This window comes from Myotis myotis, unplaced genomic scaffold (assembly GCF_014108235.1).
Source record: "Myotis myotis isolate mMyoMyo1 unplaced genomic scaffold, mMyoMyo1.p scaffold_m19_p_1, whole genome shotgun sequence".
Classification (NCBI taxonomy): Eukaryota; Metazoa; Chordata; class Mammalia; order Chiroptera; family Vespertilionidae; genus Myotis; species Myotis myotis.
This window is the reverse complement of record NW_023416313.1, coordinates 183,257,211-183,282,472: the sequence shown is the minus strand read 5'-3', so window position 1 is coordinate 183,282,472 and position 25,262 is coordinate 183,257,211. Positions and strand designations below refer to the sequence as shown.

Genomic DNA, 25,262 nt, shown 5'->3' with positions numbered 1-25,262 from the left:
GAGCTTCACTGTTACGATCCAAGTGGGCACAGTCCTGGGGGTGGGGGGGTGCTTTGGAAAGCCTCAGGTGTGAGGGCTGGGGAGAGTGGAGGTGGAGGGGCCTGGTCGGCATGTATTCCAGGCTCAGAAGAGTCAAGGTGCCTTTATATTCATTCCAAGTCCCAGGGTGCAGGGAGGCAGAGGGCGTCTCAGAAGAGACTTTTGAGGGACATCTGCTCCCCTTGGCTGAGGGAGACCTGAGTCGCCGCCCGCCCGCGTTCCTGGGTCATCTTAGGGACCCTTCTCAGCTTTGGAAGCTCTTCCCTCTGGGAAAGGAAAATAGACCCCATTTTTCCTGCTCAGACTCTGAGTTGGGTCACGGCCGGTGGTGGAAGGAAGGTGCTGCACTGGCGAGGTGGTTCCCAGAGGTTTTCTCCGAAGGCAGAGGTCTGGGCGGGGGGGCGTCGAGGCGGCAGCACGCCGCCCGCCCAGGTGGCAGAGGGGCCCGGCCTGGACGCGAGCCGAGCGGAGCGGTGGCCCGCGCCCCTCCCCGCCTCCGCCCCGGCCCTCCCACTTCCTCTGAACACGCCGCTGTCAGGGCGCCGCGCGCGGCGGGCGCGCAGTGCAGGCTCCGGCGCCGCGCCCAGGAGGCTGCCGCTCTGGCTCGCCGCCCCCGCCGCTCCGCACCGGGCACCCGCCGCCGCGCCGCGGGCCATGGACCTGCCCAGGGGCCTCCTGGTGGCCTGGGCGCTCAGCCTGTGGCCAGGTACGTGCCCTTCTTGCCTCCCCTTGCCTCCCGGAGCCGCTCCCGGGCGCGCCGGGGCCTCGGGTCTTGCTGCCGGGAGCGGGACGCGGGGCGCCTCCGGGGTCCGACCTTGGCGACTCTTGGGGACGTGGGCTCCGGGCACTGCCTGCAGTTAGCGGGTCGGCCAAGTTCCGCAAAAGAGGGAGGCCCGCGGGAGCGACTTGGAGCGGAGTTTGGTGTGTTTGGGACGAGTTGAAGAGGCTCGAGTTGAAAAGCGCCGAGGGCTGGTGCCCCACTGGACTCCCTGGCTACCTCCCAGGGCCACGCCGGGGTCCCGCGCCGCCGCCGGGGCACTCGGCCGTCCGGGAGCGCCGAGGGCGCGCGGCCCGGGCTGGGAAGGGGACGGGACGCGCGAAGCGAGCGCTGCCTCGTTGCCCTCCTGCCCCGAGCGGAGGGTGCACCCTGCAGTGTGGAGAGCCGGGCGCGGCGGACCCGGAGGGCTGGGGGGGACCGGGAACCCAGAGCCTCCCAGAGTCCCTCTGGCCTGGGATGGGGCGATTCCCAAGGCTGCCGGCCCCCAGGCAGTGCCGAGCCGTCGATGGCACGGCCAAAGGCGGCCGGGGACAGCAGTTTCGCAGTCCAGGGACCCCGGAAACGTTATCTGCCACTCGGGGTAGGGACAGGGCATAGCCCCCCCCCCCCCCAACACACACACACCCGGTGCTCGGAATTACGCGCAATTATTCATAACCTGGGGAAGTCGCGGTCGCGGAGGAGCATGACGCTCCTAATGCGCTCTAGGTGTCGGGGCGCGGCGGAGAGCGAGAGGCTAGCCCTGGGATCTTCTCCTCGGGGCACCCGTCCTGGGCTTCCCCACACCGCACTCCCGCAGGACCCGCCACCACGAAAGCTTTCCGGGCCCCTCCACTGCGCGGGGACCTGCGCCCGCCTCAGGGTCTGGCTGCCCGCCCTTGCCTCCCGGTCTGTGTGTGCTCCAGGCTGGGGCTGCCGCCGATCATGGGGGACCAGGGGCAGTGGCATCGCGAGAGGTGCCCTCAGGGAGCATAGGTGGAGACGGCGCCCCACCCACGCTCGTTCACCCGAGTTCCGAGGTACCACGGTAACAAGTGCAAGGTCCTACCCGTCTGTCTATAGCGGAGCTTCTGGCAGTGCCTGTTTTGGAAAGGGGCTCTGGTTGGTGGGGTCCAATTCAGACCCTAGAGTCACAGTTGGAAACAAACTTTGATACATGTTGTTTGGTAGTGGGGGATGAGGAGGAAGACAAGGGAAGAGCTGTGAGCAGACCAGCATACATCTAGAAACTGGCTGAGCTGAGGGGCAGGCACCCTGGATCATTTAGACGGGACCGGGGCAACTCCAGTACTGTCTGCAAATCACTAGCCATCCTGCCACAGGAAAAGAGAGGGACTCCTTTTCTGGAGTGTGACTCCAGATAGGAGGAACCACCCACCAGACGCTGGGTTGGAGGGGTGCCTTAGGAGCCAGAGGCAGTCTGGACCTCAGGAAGATGGAGCAAAGTCTTTGAAGTCAGACCTGGCCCCAGTTCTGGCTCTGCTGCCCACTAGCTGTGCGACCTTGAGCAGGGGAGGCAAGATCTCCAACAGGTCTCCTCCTCAGTGGATTGGAGGTAGAGATTCTGAGTTCATAACACCGTCAGGAGGATGAAGAGGGGCACTGTAAGAGAAGTCCTTACACAGGGCTTGGTGCACAGTAGGGCTAAAGCAGTGGTTGTTAATGTTACTCACACGGGGGTGGGGAAACGGGGTGAAGGATGGGGACAGGATTTGTGACTCAGAGCTCCCTTTATATGGAGAAAACCACCCCTGAGTTATGTTTGGTCAGTTTGGGTTCTTGAAATATGGGATTCATTAAACATATCAATCAATGTTGGAACGACATCTGTTTGCAAGGAGCTGGGGCTGCAGCCCAAGCGTGTATGCGATCTGGGCTCTGCTCGGAGCTGAGAACCACTCGCGATCTGGGAATGCTAAATAAACAGAGGCACTGGGGAGTGAATGGCACAGAGAAGGCAAGGGCTGCGGTTCAAAGGAGAAGTTCAGTTCCACTCGCGGAAGCCAGGGAGGCTTTCTGGTAGAGGAGATATTTGAATTGGGCTTTGAAGGCATGTGAAGCGTGTGGACAAGCTATAAACTGGGACTACAAGTATTCGCACATTAGAGTTAGTTCCTGGGAATAAAGAACAAAAAGGCGGATATTTTAAAACCACAAAGATGACTCTGGTCAGTGTGGACTCTGAAGAATGGAAGTGGGCCAGGGGTCACGGGTGCATTCCCCTGGCTCCGGGCAGGATTGATCTCTCATCTGTGCATCACGGGGAGTCAGAGAGAGGCTGACCAGGAAGCTTGCCTACTGGTGACAGCACAGTCTGACTGGGTAGGGGACCTTTACAGGCCAAGTTGGCCATTGTGAATTCAGAGCCTCTATCTTTCTGGAGCTCCTGCTGCAGTCTGGGCAGGGTGATTGGGTGGGCAAAACTGTCAAGAAAGCCAGAAAAAAAGTAGACAAGTCCAAAGACTTTTCCAGCTGACATTCAGAGAGAGCAGATCCATTGGCCTGAGCTTTACTACCACAGCACACCTGTAGTAAGGGTTGATGACTCTTTAAAGCCCAGTCTTTACAGAACACCGGTTATCTGCCAGGCCCCATAAAGACACACAGAGTTCAGACACAGCGTGGGAGTGAAGGCTCTGGGGTCTCACTGCCTGGGATGGGTCTGGGCTCGGCCAGTTCTCTGTGCCCATGGCAAGTTACTAAGTGGCTCCGTGCCTCCGTTTTCTCACCTGCAAAATGGGGGCCTCTATGCCAGGGCTCTAAGGAAACCTAAACCTTCCTAGCTCTTCCTCCCAAAGACCTGGCCCAAAGTCTTGATCATAATGGGAACTCGGGTATTTTGTTTTTACCATTGAGGCTGCCAAAATCAGTATGATTTCAGTGTGAGTGTTTTGTGGTCTTGAAGAGAAGAACCATACCACTCAGCATAGCCCTTGCGTGTCCTTGCAGATAGGGGTCTTATTTAGAAAAAAACAAAACAAAACAAAACTTGTACGGAAAAAAGCACAGCACCAGCATAGGGGCGTGCAAAGATGGAAACGATCCAAGCCCTGCTCTCCAGCTCTGGAAGAGCACGGAGGGGGATGAAGTCACTTTGCCCACCCCACTGCCCACCCTGCTGGGAGCTTGTCAGCCAAGCCTGTCAGCTTTCGTCAGCTGAGGAGCTTCTGGACCCTCCACATCAGGCACTGGGGGCCCTAGAGGGTGGATGTGGAATGTCACCCTCTCTCTGCTTACTCACCGCACCCTGCCAACCCCACAGAGGACCCCCAGATAAGGAATATCGATCTCCTTGCCATGCTCCTTGTCCCAGGAAGCCCACCTACACAGGGCTGTGGGCCCTTGAGGACCTCAGGTGAATTTGGACTCACCTTAATTTTGCCTTCTCTGAACCTCCTTCTCCCCCCTCCTGTAGTGGAAGCTTCTTGAAGCAGCTTCTGTTCTCGCCCCTCATCACGTAGGCCAAAACTGCATCCTGAGCTGGCTGGCGTGGCTCTTGCTCTATAGAAGGCAGCTGGGAGAACTTTAAAAGCCTTCTTTTCTCTCCAGGATACCTGACTTTGGAGATGATTGTCTCACTATAGGCTTCAAATCTTACTTTGGGAGTCAAAGTTGAGCCATGTTCTATTGCGATGACAAAAAGAAAGGATCCATCATAATCCTCCCCAGGCAGCGACAGCCTCTGGCTGACTCAGAGGATCAGCTACAAACAAGCTTTAAGCATGCACTAACATTTTAAAAATGGTATCTCTGCTGGTTCTCATCCCTTAATGCTCCATCCCACCAGCATCAAACCTTGGGCTACTATCGAGGATTCCGGGCCATTCGAAACTATTTCCTCCAAACAATTGTGAGCTCCAAAGACACACACGGGCCCTCAGTATGGGGTGCTTGCTACAGGGAGCTGTGGTCCAGGTGGGGACTGTCCCCAGCCCCCAACATGTAAAGCCTAACTGCATGAACACTTTGTAAGGAGAGAAGCGGGAGGGAGAGACCGGGGTTGGTCATCTTGTAAACCAAAAGTAAATAAGCTGCCAAAATATCCCCTGCAGGGTTTTCATCCTGTGTACTTAGGACCTGAGTCACAAGATGAATAAAATCCCACCTGGAGGGAAAAGTCAGTGTGGTCCCACCCCTCCCTGCCTCTGTCTCCATTCCCCCCTTCACCCACATGTTTACTGCGCAACAATAATCAGTATGCCTGGCCTGGGAGCCCACTGCCTGGATTCAAATCCTTTCCACATGGGTGACCCCTTTCCTCAACCATCAAATGGGGGGACGAATGACTTCACAGGCTGATGTGTGCACTGGATGATCTTACGTGGTTCATTCATCTCAAGTGCATAGAACAGCATCTGGCACTCGGTAAGCCCTCAGTTAACAGTAGCCATTATTACCCTTCCCATCATTTATCATTCGGTGGATGTCAGCCACTGTGTCAAGCTCCTCTCCACAACTCAGGCCTCGAAACGGCTACATTAAGTCACTGCTGCAATCACCGGGCCACACGTGAGAAGTTAAACAGCTCATCCAAGGGCCTGCGGATGGAGTAAAGATTGCCAGGACTTGACTGATCCCAAAGCTGCTGCTCTTAATCCATGCATGATACCCCTTTAGAACCTGGGCCCAGCAGGCATGGGAAGACTAATCAGATGCCCTTGCTGAGGGAGCTGTCTTCATGAGATCAGTGTGCACATGGCCATTCTCACAGGGGCACAAGCCCAGGGGTGGCAGCTCCCTCTTTAGACTCAGCTGGACAGTGAGTTCTCAGTCAAGATGCTGGTTGGTGAGACGTGGTCCTCACCTGATGGTTCCTAACATGGGAGCCTCTCTCTCTCACTTATATCCAGGTTCTGGGCCAAGTGGGGCTCTACCACCTGCCCCCAAGTGCCCAGTACTCCGGACCACTCTGCCCCAGGGCCTCCTCTCCAGCCACCCTCATGGTCCAGGCTGGGAACCCCTCTCCTCCTTTTCCACCTCTGCTCCCATTCCCCTCATCAAAGCCTTCTCTGAGCTCCAGGCCTAATGAGTTCATTCATGCTGAACAGTCCTAATGACTGTGTCCTATCCAAAGGGGTTTGCATTTTAACCGGGCTGTGCCTTGAGCCAAAGGAATAAAAGGCTAATGGTGGAACTTCAGACACCAGGACCAGCAGCAGACAAAATAATTGAGGCAGGGGTACCTGTCTGGCCTGGTGCAACTGCCCAGCCCATTTCCTTCGCCGGTCAGGTGTGTCCTCCCCCGGCCCTTGCAGATGATGACAGCCTTATCCTATGACACAGAAGAAGCCAGTCTGTGGCCTGGGTGATGCTGTTCTAAAGCAGGCAGAGGTTTTTCCACGTGGCATGTGGGGCAAGTTAGGCAACTTGCTATAGCAACGTGCTCTGGGATTCCAAACAGGATGACACAGAGAAGTGGTTCCTGCCTCCGCAGCCGGGCTAACGGCCGTCTTCCCCCAGAAGCATCACTAAGCTGGGTCAGGCTGCCAGAAATCCTGGCCCTGAAGGTTTCTACAGCCGATTTCTTCGTAGATTTGGAGGACTTAGCTTCAGGAAGGCCATGGGAAAATCATGAAATCAACAAGTGGGTGCAGCTCCTGCCAGTCTGCAAAGAGCACTCCCATATGTCTGTTCTACCGTCAGGATAGTCCCGGTGAGGCCAGAGCTGCTATGGGCTTTAGAGAGATGGGAAAGTGGGGCTCTTCAAGGTTGAATGATTTCCCCTGATTCTCCCAAGGTCACTGAGAACTCAGGGGCAGGTCTTCTGGCCAAAGGTGACATTAAGAACCCAGTTTGCTCTTCCCATCAGAGAAACTTGAGAAAGCAATGCTGCAGCCAAAGGAATGAAGTTCTAATGGTATATTTTCTTCATCTGTGGCAGGCAGGTAGGACAAGATCATTGAAACCATCCTCTGTAGACCTCTAGGAGTGTCCCCCAATGTCCACATCCTCCCTCTCAGCCTGGCCCATCCCAGGCCTTCGGACCACCACCGCCTCCCCTGCCAGAGAGAAAGCCACACCCCAATGCCCAGCTCCCCTCCTTCTGACACTGCTCTTTCGTAGTCTCTGATATCCAGTGATTGTTGACAATCACAAAGCCCTATAAATAACTTACAGACAGAGGCCCTCCCTGAGTTTATTCGTACCAGTTACCACACATGCAGGACCAGCTATATAAACTGTGGGTCCCAATACAAAGTGAAAATGCAGGGCTCCTTGTTTAAAAATTAAGAATTTCAAGGTGGCCACAGGAGAGCATTAAACCAAGTGAAGGCCCTTCTGAGTGTGGAGCCCTGAGCAGCTGGCCCTGCTCACGTGGTTGTCCTTACAATTTGGCAAGGAGGCACCACAATCCCATTTTACAGATGAAGAAACTGAGCGGCTTGTCCATCTGGCCAACAGGTACTGACCACCCACTATACCCCGGGCACAGCCAGGTTCCGGGCATTCCACAGCCTCGCCCTCAAGGAACGTGTGGGGGAGGGAGGGCGCAGCCACACACAGACTGCAGGGCTCATGCGAAGTGCTGGTGTCCGTAGATGCAGGGGTGTCCGTGCAGCAGTTCACAAGGCACACGGAATTCAGAAGATGCTTCCATCTTCACTTACTGCCCCCAGACCATTTTGAAAAGTTTTTTAGGGGGACCTTCAAGCTTTTGGCACTGGGCTCTGGATAGTCACCTTCGCGACTACAAGAAGCCAAAACTTGAAGTCGCTGGCCTTTCTGCAGCTGCAGGTGTTTGTACTGCTGTGGTCCTGCTGGGCTAGCACTTCTAAGTCAGGGGCCGTTACCTGCCCACCTCGGCCTCCCCTCCTGGCCTATCGTGGAATTGCAGGCGATCAGTCAATCCGGCGATGACAGAGAATAATGGTGTAAAACAAAACCTCTGCCCAGTCCCCACCGGAGACCATGCCATCCCTCTCCATGGTGGAGCCCAGCACTGGTATTTCTTTAAAGCTCCCCAATAGCTCCAATGGGCAGCCAAGGCTGAGAATGACTGATGTCATCTAAACCTAGCCCCCAACCAAGCAAAAGAGAAAACGCCATCCAGGGAAGGAAAATGATTTGCTCAAGGTCACACAACAATTAGTGGCAAAATCAAGGTTCTCCTGACGCAGTTCTTCCGGTCTCCCTCCCCATCCTGAAGCTGCACAGTGTTTGCAGCCAGGCTGGGCTGGAGACACAACTTGGACTCTGATTTGAGAGGCTGAATGCAAGGTGGAATTTTGGAGTGAAAGTTGATAGTTGAAGGGTTATTCATTGGTGACCCAGTCTGTGTCCCGCTAAGGCCACAAGCTATTGATGACTGTGTGGTCCCAAGTGAAGACCCAGGAAAAATAGAGAAGGGCTACAGGGACTGATTTGGCAGAGGATCTTGGTCAGAACTGCCCCCAGAAAGACGCAGCAGCACAGAAGGTTGGGGGGAGTAGGTGTCCAGCAGGTATTGGACCAAGCCCACTAGGGTCATTCCAACCCTACGACTGTGGGCCCTGCTGAAGCTGTTGAATGTTCGGGTGAAGGAAGTGCCTGTCCGGGTGGAGAAGGGATGCTCCATCACGGAGAGAGAGGAGGGCCCTGGGAATGAACTGAGTCCCCAGTCCAAACTCGGGTGTCATTGTGCCTCTAGCCCCAATCCATCCAGACTTTTCTCAATAAAAGCCAGAGTGAGGAGAAAACACAGACTGTGTTGTGTAGTCACTCCCCTGTTTAAAACCCCCAATGGGTCCTGGCCAGTTTTTCTCAGTGGTTAGAGCATCAGCCCGGCCCCCAGACTGAAGGGTTGGGGATTCGATTCTGGTCAAGGACGCGTTCCTCGGTTGTAGACTCGATCCGCCGTGTGGGTCAGGACATGTGTGGGAGGCAACCAATTGATGGGTCTCTCATCACATCGATGTTTCTCTCTATATCTCTCCCCCTCCCTTCCACTCTCTCTAAAAAAATCAATGGGGAAAAAAATACCTTCACATCTCCTAATGGTCCCTGTGGCTCTGGCTCGCAGTGTCAGACACAGTAGGTGCTTAATTGCTCTGTGTTGAATGAATGTAGGAACTGTCTACCCAAGTAGACAGAAAGATCGTTAAAGGAAGAAAAATGTCTTAAATTTCTTTTTACATGCACCCTTCAGGAGGTCCCAATACAAGAGACTGTATGAGCCAGACCCTGTGCTAGGTGCTCTGGGACATAAGATAAGTCCTGTTCTTTAAGAAGTCTATGGTTTAGTAGTCGGAGAGAAGATCTTTGGATAAATAACTCTAATCCAAGGGGGGGGGGTGGTAATAAAGGCTGTAGGAGAGCTATAGACAAAAGACTCTTGGATTTGAGAGATGAGAAAGAGATTATTTGTAAGTGCAGGAAGGGTAGAGGCTGTATCTGGGCAAACAGCCTGCTGTTTGTTCAGCAGGATGCTGAGTATGGCTGTGGGGAGCTGCCAGAACGAACAGTAGGCTGAGACTGCTGAGAGAGGACCCATGTGCCAACTAAAGCATTTGGATTTGCTTTTTAATCCTCACCCGAGGATATGCTTAAAGAGGAAGGGGGAGAGAGAGACATCGATGTGAGAGAGAAACATCGATTCATTGTCTTCCGTACATGCCCTGACCTGGGATTGAACCCGCAACCCAGGTATTGCCCTGACCAGTAATTGAACTGACAACCTTTAGGTGCATGGGACGATGCTCAACCAACTGAGCCACTCTGGCTGGGCAAGGCATTTAAATGTAGCACCTGGGGAGCTATTGAAGGTTTTTGAGGGAGGGTATGGCATGTCCTAATATGTGTTTTGAAAAGCTTCAGGATGGTGGGGGGGATGCCACAGGACACCACCTGGGAACAGGTGGGATGATGACACGGGCACCGCAGTGACCCAGGCAAGAGGCCGCCGGAGCCTGCAGTGAAGGCGGCGAGCTGAAAAAGAAGTGGAACTGTGAGAGGCAGAATGGAACAGGGCCTGGTCGTCAGGAAAGGAAAGGAGGCTAGGAGGCCAGAGGGCAGTGCCACTGACCTGAAGACGAGGAGGCTTGAGGAGGGGGAGGTCGGGTCAGTCTGGACATGTTAACTTTGCAGGGTTCTTGGGGAAGGCGGTGGTGGCCCTCGGGTAGTGGAAATGTTGGCCGGAGCTTGGAAGCGAGCCTGTCACATCCCGTGCCTTGGTGACATGCAGGCCTGAGAGGGAGCCCCCCGGGCATGGGGCCTCCTGTCCCTCCATCCCCTTTCCAGGCCCACAAGCAATGATTCATGCCCCAAACTTAAAGAAAACCCAGGTTCTGATTTTAAAAGCCTTTCTGAGCAGAAGAAACCAGTGAGAGGGCCAGGCCAGACCACAAGCTAAACAGCTGTGGAATGTGCTTGCTGCTGGCGAGGCCAGCCAGGGGAGAGGCGCGGACGGGCTCTGCAAGAGGCCCCACCGGTTGTTCTGAATGTGTCCGAATTGTCACCCAGATTGTCCCTGCTCTTTTCTCTCTTTTCAGCAAGGATCTGCCTATGTTCTAATACATCTTAACACTGGCCCCTCCCCCAGCCCACCCAGCCTGTCAGTTCCACTGGCCCCACATCCTCCTCCATGTGAAAGCTCTGGCCTGCCATCCAGCTTCCCACCTCTGCTCAGCAGGCAGGGGTTTGGGAGCCGGAAACGGGGGGGGGGGGGGGTGGGGGGGGCGGGTGAAAGGCTCCTATGACTTGTGGCAACAGTCACCTACTGATCTCCCTGCATCTGCCCTTGTCCCCCTGAGGACCTTCCACCCAGTAACCAGAAGGATGCTGCTAGAATGTAGGGCAGATCATGTCATGTCCCTCCTCTGCTCCAACCCCCCTAGGACGCCCCTTCCTGCTCTGAGTAAGAGGTCCTGTGTGTCTGGCTCCCTCTGCCTTCCTGACCTCATCCTCCACTCCTGCCCCCCTTGCTCATTCTGTTCCGCCCACAGTTTCCGGAATGCTCTTCAAACATATCGGCCACCTTGGGCTTTGCACTTGCTGTTCCTTCTGCCTGGAATGCTCTTCACCAAAGAGCCTCTCTACTTCTTTCCAGTCTTTACTCCGGCATCACCATCTCATCGGGGCCTTTCCGACAACCCTGACTAAAATTTCAACCCACTTCTTTAGTCTCGCTGAGGTATTTCTCAGTGTCTGGCATTGTTACCTACTTATTTATCCACCTTGTTTATTGGCTGTCTCCTCCAACAGAATGTAACCATGAGAGCAAAGATTCTTTTTTAAAGATTTTTTTATTGATTTCAGAGAGGAAGGGAGAGAGAGAGAGAGAGAGAGAGAGAGAAATGTCAATGATGAGAAGAATCATTGATCGGCTGCCTCCTGTACCCCCTATGGGGGACTGAACCCTCAACCCAGGCATGTGCCCTGAATGGGAATTGAACTGTGACCTCCTGGTTCATAGGTCGATGTTCAACCACTGAGCAATGCTGGCTGGGCAAGAGCAAAGATACTTGTACGTTGTGTTTACCTATGTGTCCCAGGATCCAGAGCAGTGCCAGCCAGAGTGAGCTAGTAATAAGTAGTTGTGGAATGAATGAATTAATAAAAATCTCACCCCGGTCTGGCCTGCAACAGCCTGCAATCCCACTAATTAATCCCCTTTGCGATTAGCATCACTCTCTCTCCAGTCACCTTTCTTGAGACGCCGTTCCCCTAGGTGGGCACGCGTTCAGTCCTGACACTTCTAGCTTTCTTTCCAGACAAAAAGAGGCTTCTGACAGTTGCAAGTGGGCAGGGCAAGGAGGGCAAGGAGGGGGGGAAGGGGCTTCAAGGGAAGAAGGCCTTGAAAGGGGCAAATCAGGTAATAGCAGGCAGCCCAGGCTGGCCCAGCGGGCCCTATGCTGTTCAGTGTTATTTACTGTGACTCAGAAACACAAGGAGATGTGGGAAAGGCCTTGTTTTACACAGTGCAAACCTAGGTATACAATGGGACTTCCCAGAAAACGAGGGGCGTGGAGCAGAAGTTTAAAATGCCTCGTTTCCCACAGAAGGGTGGTGATTCAGACATATCCATGTACCAAAGAACACGGCATGTCATTTAGTACCCCAGAGGAGCTGGCAGTGTCCAGAGAAGATGACAGGGCTGAACAGTAGACCCCAGGTTATGATCCAATCCCTGGGAACCACCAGACCAGAATCTGCCCTGGTGGTGTGGGAGATGACAAGAAACCCATTATACAGGCAGAGAGACTGAGCCTCCTCCAAATAAGGTTCATATGAGGGTCATGTTCCACTGACACGGCACTTGAATACTGGCCCTGATACTCACTAAGTGTGTGATCTTGGGCTGGTCACTCCCTTTCTTTAGAATATGTAATTGAAATTATAACGTCTATGTTGTAGGATCAGTATGAAAAATTATAAATAATACTGATTACCACACAAAATGCCTGGCAAGGATGAAGTGCTCAATAAGTGTTCATTTATTGCATTTAGCAACAGTAATACTTGCTAACATTCCCTGAGGGCTTCCGCGCATCAGACTTTGTTCTCAGCACTCATCTTCTCCATGATCCTGATCCTATAAGAAGGTACCATTTTCCCCATGTTAGAGATGAGGAGGCTGAGGTATGTAGACGTTAAGTAACTTACCCAAGATCACCCAGGCGATGAAGTCACGTAGGGTCTTGACACTGCCTCAGAGTCTTCTTCAGAGTCTGGCTCTGCTCAGCCTGCTGGGCGGTAAAATAGCTATCAAGTAATCCACACAGAACAGTTCGTGGCTGATAGAATATTAGACCTATCCCACCCCTTCCTGATTTTTTAAAGGAATCAACCATGACTTGGCTCAAATGGATCAATCCGGGCCAACCCTGAATGTTACAGATGTGGAAACCAAAGCCTGTGGCTAGATGACAACCTCTGGGTCAAGTTCAGGCTCCAATACTAAATCTGAGTGAGTCATGGAACCTCTTAAGACTTCCACTTAATCACTTTTAAAATAAATGTTTGGCCTTTCTGATTCCAAAAGCTCTTTGGGGCTATGCTCCCATGCTTCCATGAACATTCCCTGAGCCAGAGCCTAGACTGGCTCGTGTAACATGAGAAAGACGTTGACAACAGGGACTCTGTTTTAAAATAACGTCATCTCGCGCATGGGTGGACCAGTGCACAGTTGACTCTTCCTCATCCACAGGCCCGTGAGGAGTCGTGGGGCTCAGTACCAAGTATCTGGCTGGAAGGGAACTGGAACCCTGAACATCCGACAATGGCCATCCTCGGCTTGCATTCCTGCAATGAGAGAGAGCTCACCACCTCACAAGGCAGGCCTTTGTTTTCCAGCAAAGACAGATGGAGTCATGAGCCCTTGATTCTTCTAAAGACCTAAAATTGGCAGTAGACATTTGGGATAGTTTTGAAATCATGAGTAATTGCCATATACCAAAAACCAGAGAGCTTCTGCATAGCCCTCAGGGAACCAAAACACTTCCACTACCCAGCATCCTCCATCCCCGCCAAGCCTAGCCAATAGCATCCAACTAATCTTGGGTTCTGTTGAGCTCTTTGTAGCCAGAGAACTTTTCAGATGGGTGTGGGTGTATCCACTGTAGGGCGGGCACTGTAAGCTTGGAAGGGAAGGGCCCCCACAATTCCTTTTTTAGTTTGCATTCAAAAACCAGGGGCAGACAGGCACAGCAGTTCTCCGGGTCCTCGCTGCCCTACTTCCTCTCCTCCGAGGGAAAGCCCTGCCACAAATTGCATATGCTGAGCCTTGTCTTGCTCTTTGCCCAAACACTCCCTGGGCTGGGACTAACCCCGGATGCACAGGGCTCTTGATCCACACACCCATGACAAGCAGAAAATAATCGTAGGAGATGGAAAACCAAAACCAAGCTGTCTGAGTTCTTTGAGCTGGTTAGTATGCCAGGAAAGGGAGGGACTCACTGTCCAATTCGGCTCCCTTTGAATGGCCAGTGGCCAGGATCAGAGTGGGAAGAGCTGCCACGTACAGCTATGCAGGCTGTGTACCGTATAACTCAGTCAACTGCAATGTAAACAGCACCCTCTGCAGTTGTGTGATATAATGCAGTGACCCAGGAGTCGGAGGTAAAGAAGGTGGAAACAGTGTACAGAAAGGGGCTTCATCAAATCTTATTCAGGAACTTAGAGATAGAACATCTAGTCGAGTTTTTCTGTCTCTCTTAACAAATGCATATTGAGTACCTATGTGTGTTAGGCATTATTCTAGATGCCCAGGGAAAAGTAGGGAAGACAGACAGGTCCAATCACTTCCAGAGGAGTTCTGGTAAATGTTTACAACCCTTCTGGCTCTTGGGATGGGGTCGGGAGAGTCCTTATGTGTAACACTTGCCAATTACCATGGTGTAAATTCTCCCATCATGGTTAATGTATAGGCACTGACATGACACCACTGAATGGGAAGATTGCACACAGTCGGCTCAGTGAGCCGGGTCCAGTGCTCTATTGTTCCTTCCCTTGGATCTTTATCTTCAGGGTACAGGAATCAGTGTCTAAGTGAGCTTTTAACCACCTGTCATTATTTTTCATTGTAAAAGAAATAAAGAAGATGCTTTCAGAGAGAATAATGGGTTCTCCATGGCACAGGAAGGGAAGATTTCTCCAAGGCCACAACATTAAAACCGGAGGTTGAGATGGGGCTGGCAGAGCAAAGATCTTGGGGAAGAATGTTCCAGGCAAAGGGCCTGGAGGTGGGAAGCGCTTGGTGTGTTTGAGGAGCAGGGAGAAGGCAGTGTGGCTGGAAGTAGAAAGTGATGAAGATCATGACACAGGAGCGGGCAGATCCTGCAGGGCCTTGTGGGCCCTGGGGAAGGGTCAGGAATCTCTCCTAAATGCAATGGTAGGACCCCAGAGCATTTTAAGAAAAAAAGTGCCAGGTTCTGATTGGAATTTTTAAAGGATCACTCTGGCTGCTGTGGAGAACATAACTTGGAGCTGAGCAAAAGTAGAACTGAGGGGCCAGTTAGAAGTCCAGGCACAAAAGGATGAAAAGAACTTGGGCCCTAAACGGTTTGGCTCAGTGGATAGAGCGTCGGCCTGCGGACTGAAGTGTCCTGGGTTCGATTCTGGTCAAGGGCATGTACCTTGGTTGCGGGCACATCCCCAGTAAGGGGTGTGCAGGAAGCAGCTGATAGATGTTTCTCTCTCATCGTTGTTTCTCTCTGTCCCTCTCCCTTCCTCTCTGTAAAAAATCAATAAAATATATTTTTTTTAAAAAAGGAAGAAAAGAACTGGGTCTGGGTGCCGTCAGAAGAAACAGAGAAGAATGGGCACATGTAGGTGGAACTGGGGGGTAGAACCTGCGAGACTTGCAGGCGATGAAGTGAAGTCCTGGGGAAGGGCTTCCACGCTTCTGACTGAGCCATCAGGTGGGTGGTAATGCTGAGTCCCGAGACAGAGAGACTTGGGGGAAAGCCAGTGTGGAAGGGAAAACCTAGGGTGCCTTTTTGGTCCTAGGAAGTGTGAGATGCTATGAGACATCCAAGTGGAAATGTCCTGTCGGCAGCTGGGTGTTGGCCGTGGGGCTCAGAGGGCAGGTCTGAGCTGGCTGGGTGTGATCTGGGTTCCCTGGAGCCTGGGCCACTGGAGGTGAAGGCAGCCGTCCAAGGATGGGCATGCTCAGCCAGATCCTATAGGTGTACATGTGTGGTCACATGTCTTGAATCCAGTTTTCCACACAGCTTGAGGGCTGTGCGGGGGCGGGGCAGGCTAGTTGACCAAGACTCTATTGCACATTAAATGAACTTACAACACAGAGATTCATGCTATCAATATTGGTATGTTTTCATGTCCTTCATGGAAGCTCTTAAAAGCTTAAGGAAAGAGGTCCATTTTGATCACTTTCCCTACTTGGAAAAAAGGGTAAATGATGTAAAGCAGAAAAATGCACTGGCTTTCATGAAATTGTAAGTCTTTTTCTTAGAGGAGGTGAGCCACATGTTCTCTGAAGGCAGGAGATGGCTGTCGAAGGCTGGGAGCAAAAACAATGTTAATGACAGCAAATTTCAACTTGGTGTTTGCTGTTTTCAATTTTCAGGCCTGTTTTTCATGAGCTAGACATCTGCTTAACCAGCACATTGGCAAACATCTGTTTTCTTTATTTAAAAAAATTTAAAGGGCAGCCCTGGCTCTCCCAACTCTTGCTCCTTCTTTCCATCTCCCCTCTCGGATGTTTAGGGCAGTGTCTCTCTTTCAGCTGGCACCCCACCTGCCCCAACAAGCATTTGTCTCCTCCGCAACCCCCAGCGATGGGGCCCTCACTGCTCCAGCAGGCTGCTCAGCCCAGGTCTGATTGTTTCTGATTTAGAAAATTCTTCCTTATATGAGGTTGCAAATGCTGCGGAGAATTGAGGGGACAATGTGATAAGACGCTCATTAGCAAGCATTTGTCTATCAAGCACAAAACAGGACTCCAAGGGAGCAGACTTTTTTTTTTTTTTTTTTAATGAGACAAGGAAACTGAAATCTGGGAGAAAGGTAGGCCAGCCAGGGCGGGGTGGGAGGTAGGGGGAGCTCCAAGGTGGTCAGCACACAACGTGTATCATAGGCATGACAGGGCCTGGCTAGAGAAAGCAGAGGGTAAATTGGCAGGCCATTGGTAAAAGGAAAATTGTCCCGTGATCCATCTGCTTAGGCCCTTCTTGGAGGAATATCTAGTTAATCCAGTAAGCTCATCCTTGTTCGTTCGTTCATTCATTCATTCATTCATTCATTCATTCATTCATGTGTTTGTCCTGTCAACATTGCAAAGAACCTCCTGTGTTACAGATACTGTGCAGGCAGGACACAGAGACGAGGAGGGACGGAGCCCCCTTGGCTTAGTTAATGCAGCCTCTCTTCTGGCACCACAGAAAGGTTAGCTTAGGGTCTGCCCAGATAGAGCTATTCCTGGCCCAGCTTGGGGGTCATCTTTGGCCCTGAAGAGAGGGTCTGATCGGACCCCTGGCCTCCCTCTCACAGACTCAGCTGACCAGAGAGGTCGCTGGAAAGGAGTAGAGGATGTGTTGCTGGAAGTAGGCAGGATGGGGACCTGGGACCTGGGCCACGGGCAAGTCAGTCTTGGAGCCTCTGCATCCTCCTCTTTTCAGTGGGGATAAGAAGCCCTAACCCCTTGTCAGAATTAAATGAAATACTGTACTGAGGCAGCTGGATCCCCCGGGAGATTTGGGGAAGGAGGGAACTAAGAGAACTCACTGCCGGGACCAGGAGGGCTGATCCCTGCTCTAACTGTGTCCACCAACTAGAGGCCTTGGCCATGACAGGTAGCCTTCCTAAGCCTCCACTTCCCCTGGAGAAAGAGGCCCCCGCCTACCCTTGGTGTGTGTTTACTTCGTGCCTGCTGACTGCCTACTGTCTGAGACAGCAGGCACCAAGGTGACCCAAGGGCAGGACGTGGCATGGGTCCGGTCCCCTGGACTCCCCACCCCAGATGGGAGGGGTGTCGGAGGCAAGGCATCAGGGAGGGGCACAGAGTGGGATAGGGACGAGGAGGGTAGATTGACCCGGATGTGGGACATGCATTGGCCCCCGCTGGCAGGTGGGTGCAGAATAAGCGCCGACAGTAAACGGAGGCAGGTAGAAAGAGGAAACGGAGAGCCAGGCGTGGGGGTTAGAGTGGCCGCGTTCCTTCTGTGCGGACAGCGTGTTAGGGGCTGGCTGTAAAGCCTAACGAGATGGTGATTGTAAAGCTCTTCCTCAGTGTTAACATGTGAGGGCTTCCTCGGGTCTCGGAGCTCAAGTGGACCTAGAATCCATCTAGTGACGATGTCCGCCCCCTCGTCTGGTCCTGATGTGTTCTTTGTCACATATTTAACATTCAGGGGACATGTACATTCATATAGCTCTGGGCTTTCCTCCTGGGGAAGGTGGACCTGTGCCACGGGCACCCACGAAACAGCTGCTGGCGCTCTCAGAGCAGCTCCCTGCCAGAACAGCAGTGGGTGGGGCTAGGGACACACTGGTTCCCAAATGAGATCATTTTTCGGAGTCATTTCCAAAGAAACGAGTGGTATGCTCATGCCGTGGGGAGGGTGACGCCTTTCCACGGAAGCCTCCACACTAATCCCCTCTCCCTTCCCTTCTCCGTCCAAACTGGGGGTCCAGCTGGTCCTTCCAATGGAAAGCACCTCCGTCCCCGAAACCCTCCTGTCTGGACTCCTCTTGTCATTACCCCTCCCATCCTGGCCACTCTGGCCAATCCTTTGTCATGCATGTGCACACGCGCACACACACACACACACACACACACACACACACACACACACACACGTACACCCAGTGAGCCATGTCCTGACCTGCACGAGGCCAGGGGAGCCAAGGATACGAGAATCCATGCAGACACACAGTTCTGTCCAGCAGAGCGAAGGAAGGGGACGGATGGTGGTCGGCTGCCGATCTTCATGGTTGGATGAATGCAAGGCAGGGTGGACGCCATGGTGTTTCTTTCAGAGAAAAGGGCAATGGGATAATGATCAGTTCCCAGAGAGACACGAACTGACATCCAGAGGATAATCGTTTTGCAAAGAAGTAAGATGCTGATGAGTTGATTAGAGGAGCTAGAAAATGGGGTGGACTTTTGCAAGAGTGAAGAGAAGGGACCCTCCCTCTCCTGGGGAGACCCAAGTTTGGGCAAGTTTTCTGGGAAGCACAGGAGGGAAGCAGGGCCTGATGGTAAGAACTGAATTGGCATCAGAGCCCCCAGTTCTGGCTGGGGGCAGTTTCCGCTGGATGCTGAGCCGCTGGGGGCAGGCGGGAGGGCATTGCCGTCACTTTCATAAGTGGCCTGAAGCTGAGGGTCACTTGCATTGAGCCCTTGTGCTGGAGGGGTGGGAGGAACGGCCTCAGTCCTGAGAGCCCATCTACTAGAGACCTGCAGGGGCAATGACAGCTGTCTGCTCCTCCCTTCCCAAGGGAGATGGATTTGTAAATGAATCCAAAGGAGAAGGGACCCACAACATCCTGACTGGGAAGGTCTTTAGAACACCTCGCCCAGCCTCCTCATTTTCTAAAGGGGAAAGTGAGGTCCAGAGAGAAAAACTATCTTGTTCAAGGTCCCACCCGTCCTAATGGCAGAACCCAGAAGGAATCCAGGTCCCCCGACACCCAGGCTTGTCTACCTGCCACAGCCATCCTAGCTCTCAGGAAGTGGGCATGGTATTCCCATGTCCCCATTTCTGCATCCTAGAACTAGTTGTCCTAAGGTGAGGAGCCCATCCTCTGGCCTTTGACCTGGGTGATGGTCCTCCAGCCACTTCTCCCCACTGAGGGGATCACTGCCTCCATTCCTAGAAGATTAGGGAGAGGAGTCTCCATCATTTTAGGGCCGCATAGCCTTGTGCTCAAAGAGCCAGTGCACACAGCCTGGTGTCCACAATTTTTCAAATAAGAGTGGTCTGGAGGGAACCATGGTGCCCCTGCCCACTTGCTCTAAGTCTTGCTGAGGTCTTAGCAGCACCGTCCAGCTCCAGGGCAGAGCTTGGCTTTCCTGGAAAGGTGACCACATGGCCTGGACCCCCAGCCAAGCCTCAGTTCCTCTGACATCTGGGTGTGCCTGGACCACAGTCAGGGAAGGAAAGCCCTGGGGCCCGTTCTCCATGGTCCAAGCAAAGCGAGAGGCAGCTGGACGCGGATAAAGCAGAGCATTCGATGACGGGTTTCTTCTCTCCTTCCCTTTGGCTCAGGAATGCAAAATATGATCATTGTTGCCTGGAGAGTTCCCTTCTTAAATGTGTTTGGCTCCAACCAATGTTAAGATGAGTTTGCATTCCTCCACATGGCTTGGCCTCCAATTCCAAACTGTTTGCAGAGACTCGAGACAGATGCTTACACTCCGACAACTAGAAGCTGGCTATGAGTTTGCCTAAGAGAGCCTTTCAGACCTGTACTGGGGCTGGGCCATGGATGCCAGAGAGCTTGAACCCTCTCGTTTTACAGATGAGTAGACTGAGGCCCCATCTGGAGAGGCATCATGACTCTCCACGGACTCATGGCCAAGTTAGTGACAAAGCTGAGATTAGAACCTAGATCACCCGTGTTGGTGCGACCTTCTCTCAGCTTCACTTCTGGCTCTGGTGGCTTTCAAACATGCCTCTTGGCCCAACCATGCCACGTGATGTATATTCTGAAGACCATAAGTCATGTCTTATCCAACTTTGTGTTCCACTGCCCAGCATGGACATAGCTCAGTGATGGCGAACCTATGACACGCATGTCAGAGGTGACACGCAAACTCATTATTTTTGGTTGATTTTTCTTTGTTAAATGGCATTTAAATATATAAAATAAATATCAAAAATATAAGTCTTTGTTTTACTATGGTTGCAGATATCAAAAAAAAATCTATATGTGACACGGCACCAGAGTCAAGTTAGGGTTTTTCAAAATGCTGACACGCCGAGCTCAAAAGGTTCGCCATCACTGACATAGCTATTGAGTGTAAGGACTGTAGAGGAGGGTTAGACAGGAGTGGGTGATTAAAGATGGGCATGAAGAAAAGCTGGTGACCTTGGGCAAATCCCCACCCCCTCTCCTAGCCTTAGTTCTGTCACTTATAACAAGGGTCTTAAACCCAATCAAGTGATTCTCAATCTATGTTCCAGGACACCTTAGTGGTCCAAGGAAGTGTCTTAGGACTGCCACTGGGGGTGTGCCACTGGGGCCACTCCTTGTCCTCTATCCCTAATCTCAACATCAACTTTTTGTGTCTGCTTTTCATGCATTGAATTTGTTCAAAAAGGTGGGCTCACTGCAGAAAAACAAAGTTTGGAGCAAGGTAGCTCATTTGATCTCTAAGATCCCTGATTGCTCTTAAAAAGAAAATCCTAATACATTACCCCTCCCTGATAACAGATTTGCTACATACCATCTTTGACCCAGTGGTTAATGTCAGGGCAGGGATGGGGGGATGGAGGGATGAGTTCACGCCCCCTGGTATTTGGGTGAAGAGAGAACGCGGTACAGGAGGGCCCTCATGCTCTGGAGGCTCTATTACTGCACAGAGCCTGCCCCTGAACCAAGAATCGATGCTGGGGATCTGTCTGTATGTCTGCGCTCTGTGTCTGCCATTCTGTGTCCTGATGAGGCAGAACAGCTCATCGCTAAGGCTCAGTGTGTGGCTCAGGCTGGAGAGGTCATAACCCGCTTGCTAGGCCACACTGCTCTCTGACAGGCAAGGTCCAGGCCTAGCCCTGCCTCCCATAAGGCTTCCTTCCCCATGAGCTCTCAGGAAGCAAATGTTTAGTTTACTATCCCAGAAACCACAAGTCCCCACAGATCTCCAGTCTCTCTTCTCCTTCTGTCTTTGTCCAATCACTCTTTGAAATTGTTTCTCCTCCCCAATGTCCATCATTTAAGAGTTAGACTATATCAGTTACCAAATGCTGTAATAATGCGGTATAACAAACAATCACCCCCAAATCTGAGTGACAAATAATTATTTAGTTCACATGTCTAGGGGCAGCTGGGCATAGCTGACCCAAGCTCTGCTGGTCTCATGTATCTGGGGGATGGCTGATCTCAGCTGGGACAGCTCTGCTGCAGTGTCTCTCACCCTTTCCCTGAGATCCGTGGCCTGGCCTGAGCAAGCACCGCTCACATTCACGTCAGAAGTGCAGGTGAGCAGGTAGAGACAAACACAGTGTCCTAAGACCTTGGCTTAGAACTTTCATTTCTGTCACATATGGCCCAGCCCAAAGCTAAGTAGGTGTGGGAGGACCTACTCTGCCCTGTTAGTACGAGGAATTATGAAGTTGCCTGGCAAAGGGTGTGGGTACAGAGGAGACAAGAACTGGGACGAACAGTGCAATCTGGAGAGGGACCATACCTTCTCCATGATTCCATACCCCTGCTCTGCCACCTACTAGATATGTGACGTGGGGCAAGTCACAAACACTGTGCCTCCATGTCCTCATTTCAAAAATAGGGACCATCACAGGACTGTCCTGAGGAGTAAACGAGTTAATACATGGAACTGTCTTGTACGTGATGCTGAGCAGTGTTGTTAGTTGTTGGTAAGTAGAGCTGAATTTGCTACTTTAACACATGTTACTGTGTCCCAAACCCTGTCGTGGGAATGAAGAGGTAAATGAAACCCTGTCCTGGTCCTCACCTAGTTACCAGGTCTCCTGTGCGGGCAGCAGGCGCCAAAGGCAGGATCCCACTGCTCCCCAGCGCCCGAGGCAACCTGAGCCCAGACCTCCTCTCCAGCGAGGCTTTTCCCCTCTGCTGGCTGGAAGCTACTCCAATGAGGCAGGACCACATCTCTTCTTTCATATGTCATTAGCGCCTATTACAGGGGCCTAGACCGGACCCTGGGGCCTCCTCAGCAATGCCCCCAAACCTGCCTGTCTTTGCATCAGTGGCCTCGGAGCAAAGGGAGAGATGGCTGGTGGCAGCAAGAGCCACCACCTTTTGTGAGTTCCCCAGGCAGGGGGCAGCGATGCAGGGGGCAGCTGAAGCTCAGTCCTCTGAAGCTCATTCTGTCTCACTTTGGACTGTTTTCTTTTTTTTCCTCCCATAGCTGCAGGAGGTCCACTTACCATTTCTTTTTGCTTAGGGCAGTTTCAGAGTCTTTTCTCCGCACCCCAATCCAAAGCCAATCTGTGATTTGCTTTTAGATGTGAAGATTCTTGGGGCCCAAGTCAAACTGGGAAGGGGGAGATAAAACCAGAGAGTTTGGATAACATTTCAGCCTCCCTCTCCCCCATCCCAGGTCCCGCCATCCAAGGAAAATGAAAGCTCTTGCTTACACAGGTGCGTCTGCCACAGAGAGCTGAGCTGAGAAGGAGCGAGGGCTGCTGAGCGCTGTTCACTCTTAGGGTCCCAGAGTGGCTTCCTCTCGCTGTCAGCTCAAGTCTGGTGCTCCATCCAGAACTGCAAGGCCCTCAGGACTCTGGCTGGTCTTTCTGGCAGACCTTGGTGTGATTCGTTCTCTAGCGAGCAGGATCTGAGGGCGTGGGACCCGCGATGGGGGAGTTTTTAAGAAGAAAGGGTGACCCAGCCTGTGTTGCTCCGTGATTGAGCATCAAACCATGAACCAAGAAGTCATCAGCTTCGTTCCCAGTCAGGGCACATGCCCATGTTGCTAGCTTGATCACCAGTGTGGGGCGTGCAGGAGGCAGCCCATTGATGTTTCTCTCTCATCAATGTTTCTATCTCACTCTCCCTTCCTCTTTCTCTAAAATCAATACACATATTTTTAAAATAAAAAGAAGGAGAAGGGGTGGGAGGAGGAGCACAAGCCTGAGGGAGACCACCACCGGGAGGAACTTAAGTGGCTGAGGGGTTGGGAGCTGAAAGGGGTAAGGAAGGCTTGATGATGGCAGGCAGCGTGAGGCAGGGGCAGGACGCATGAAACCTCAGAGTTCCTCCCTGCCACTTCCTAGCTGTGTGACTTTGGCCTAAAGCTATCTGCCTTCTTTGTGCCTCAATTTCCTCACCTATAAAATGAGAATAATAATATGCTTACTTCAAAAGGTTGTTGTGAGGATTAAGTAAATTTGGAACAGTGCTCGGTACCTCACCCTCAAGGAGCCTGGCAGGAGGGTGGGGGTAGCCGGGCAGTGCCTGATAGACCACCCAGGCAGGCTCCTTTGTTCCCCTTTCCCTGGCTTCCCATTCACACTAGCAATTCCTAGCACCACCTGGGCCACCTCACCAATCCCTACACATTGCCCTTAAGGCGGATCATACCTCCAGAAGCCCCCTGACACCCCAGCCACCGCCGTCCCTCCTCCTCCAACAATCACTGCACCCCGGTTTCAGCGTTGCACTTCCTCACAGAGGGTTCCATGGGCCACCGTCCACGCTGGTAGTCTCCACGCTCTCTTGTCCTGCTTCCCCCTCAGCGTGTTCCGGACCAGCCCCGGCTCAGCGTTGGGTCCAGCAATGAGTAAACAGACCCCGTCTTGCCCTCACGATCCCCCTCCTGATGGGGAGATGGGAGTAATCAGATGATCATGACTGTTGTGTATAATTACTAACTGTGATAAGAACAGGCGGGGTCACCAGTCCCCTGTCAGTGAGGTGTGAGGGGTGATGAGATCCTTAGACAAGGCCTGGCATAATGGGTCAAGGAGGCTTCCTAGGGGAGGAGGGAAGGATGTGACGTCTGTGTTGCGATTTGAAGGTGATGAGAAGTTCATCAGAGACGTTCAGGCAAAGGAGGCAGCATGTGCAAGGGCCCCAAAGTGGGAGGAAGCGAGGTGCATCCAGGGCGCAGGAAGGGGGACCCTGGTGCCTGGACCACAGGAAGCCAGAGAAAAGCTCACCCAGGGCTGAGGAGGCCGAGGAGGGCCTTGAGCCACATGGAGATTTGGACTTTCTCCCAAGCACCTGGAAAGTTAGTTATTGGGCAGAGGTGCGGGGGGGGGGGGGGGGGGGGGGGCGGGGGGGGGCGGGCGGGGGGCACTGTGGACTCTCGGCAGATTCTCTCAGCTAGAGTGAGCACTCCCTGTGCAGCTGTGGAGTGGACGGCAGCTCTAGACAAGCATTGGCCAGCATGCCTCAGCCTCCAGGACTGTGACTGCTCCACCTGGCGACATGGTGGTGGCCTCCTCCTTAGCCTGGAGTGATGGGTTCGTGAACCGTGGGCCCCAGGGATGCTCTAGCTCCACGCTGTAGTTTCAGTGCCTCCTTGGGACTCATTGATGCTTTTTAAGAGACGATAAGATTCTGAGAAAGGGAACAGCAGCTGATGTAACTCTGGCCACAGTCCACAGCAGAGCAGCCCAGGAACTGTGGGTTTTCCCCTCTGTCATCAATATCAAGGGCAGAAGAGTGGCAGGCTGCCCAGCCCAGCTCCAGCGTCTCTGCCGCCGGCCTGTTGGTTCCCATCAAAAACAACTTTGTTTTGTTTTGTTGGTTTTTGGGGTTCATAAATCTCTGAGCAGGGTACATTCCCCAAGCACGAAAGCCATGCGCCATCCAAGGAGCGACCGGAGACCTGGTCGGGCTGAGGTCAGAGCGACAGACTTGACATCACTTTTAGGAAATCCATTCTCTGGTTGGTTCGGTTTGGTCAGAAGCAAATGCCAACTGGGGGAAGAAACCAGAATTTTGAAAGGCTTTTGTCCTCTTCCTTGTGGCCAGACCTCATCAATCCTGTCCACAGGAGGCAGGGGTGGGAGCGCTTGGGGAGACTGGGCTGGGCCTGGACAGAGCCCTGAGTGAGGGGGGGCACAGGGTCCCTGCCTTCTCTCCCATGTGCTTCTTTTAACCAAACCCAAAGGCAGAGGAGGGGAACCTGAAGGCAGGAGGAAAGACCTTCTCTGAAAAGAATGTTCCCGCCCCCCAGTGGGTCCTTCGTATAAAAGGCTGATCTCCCAGGGGTAGCGCTCACCTAGAGCCACAGCTACTTGGTCATGGACCTGCTCTACCCTCCTCCCAGCTGAGTGATTGGGGACAAATTACTTAACCTCCCAGAGGCATGATAATATCTATTTCACAGGGTTGGTGTGAGATTTAACTAATTAATATAAAA

The 25,262-nt window shown here is 52.8% G+C and overlaps 1 protein-coding gene across 1 annotated transcript in view; it reads left to right on the top strand.

Annotated features, from left to right (window-relative positions):
- The first annotated feature begins 601 nt into the window (after nucleotides 1-601).
- Nucleotides 602-25,262, top strand: part of ITGA11 (integrin subunit alpha 11) — a 123,162-nt gene continuing 98,501 nt past the window's right edge. Inside the window, exon 1 of the mRNA XM_036305898.1 lies at nucleotides 602-745. Within this exon, the coding sequence (XP_036161791.1) occupies nucleotides 694-745 (52 nt within the window). The 5' untranslated portion in view covers nucleotides 602-693. The remainder of the gene's footprint in view (nucleotides 746-25,262) is intronic.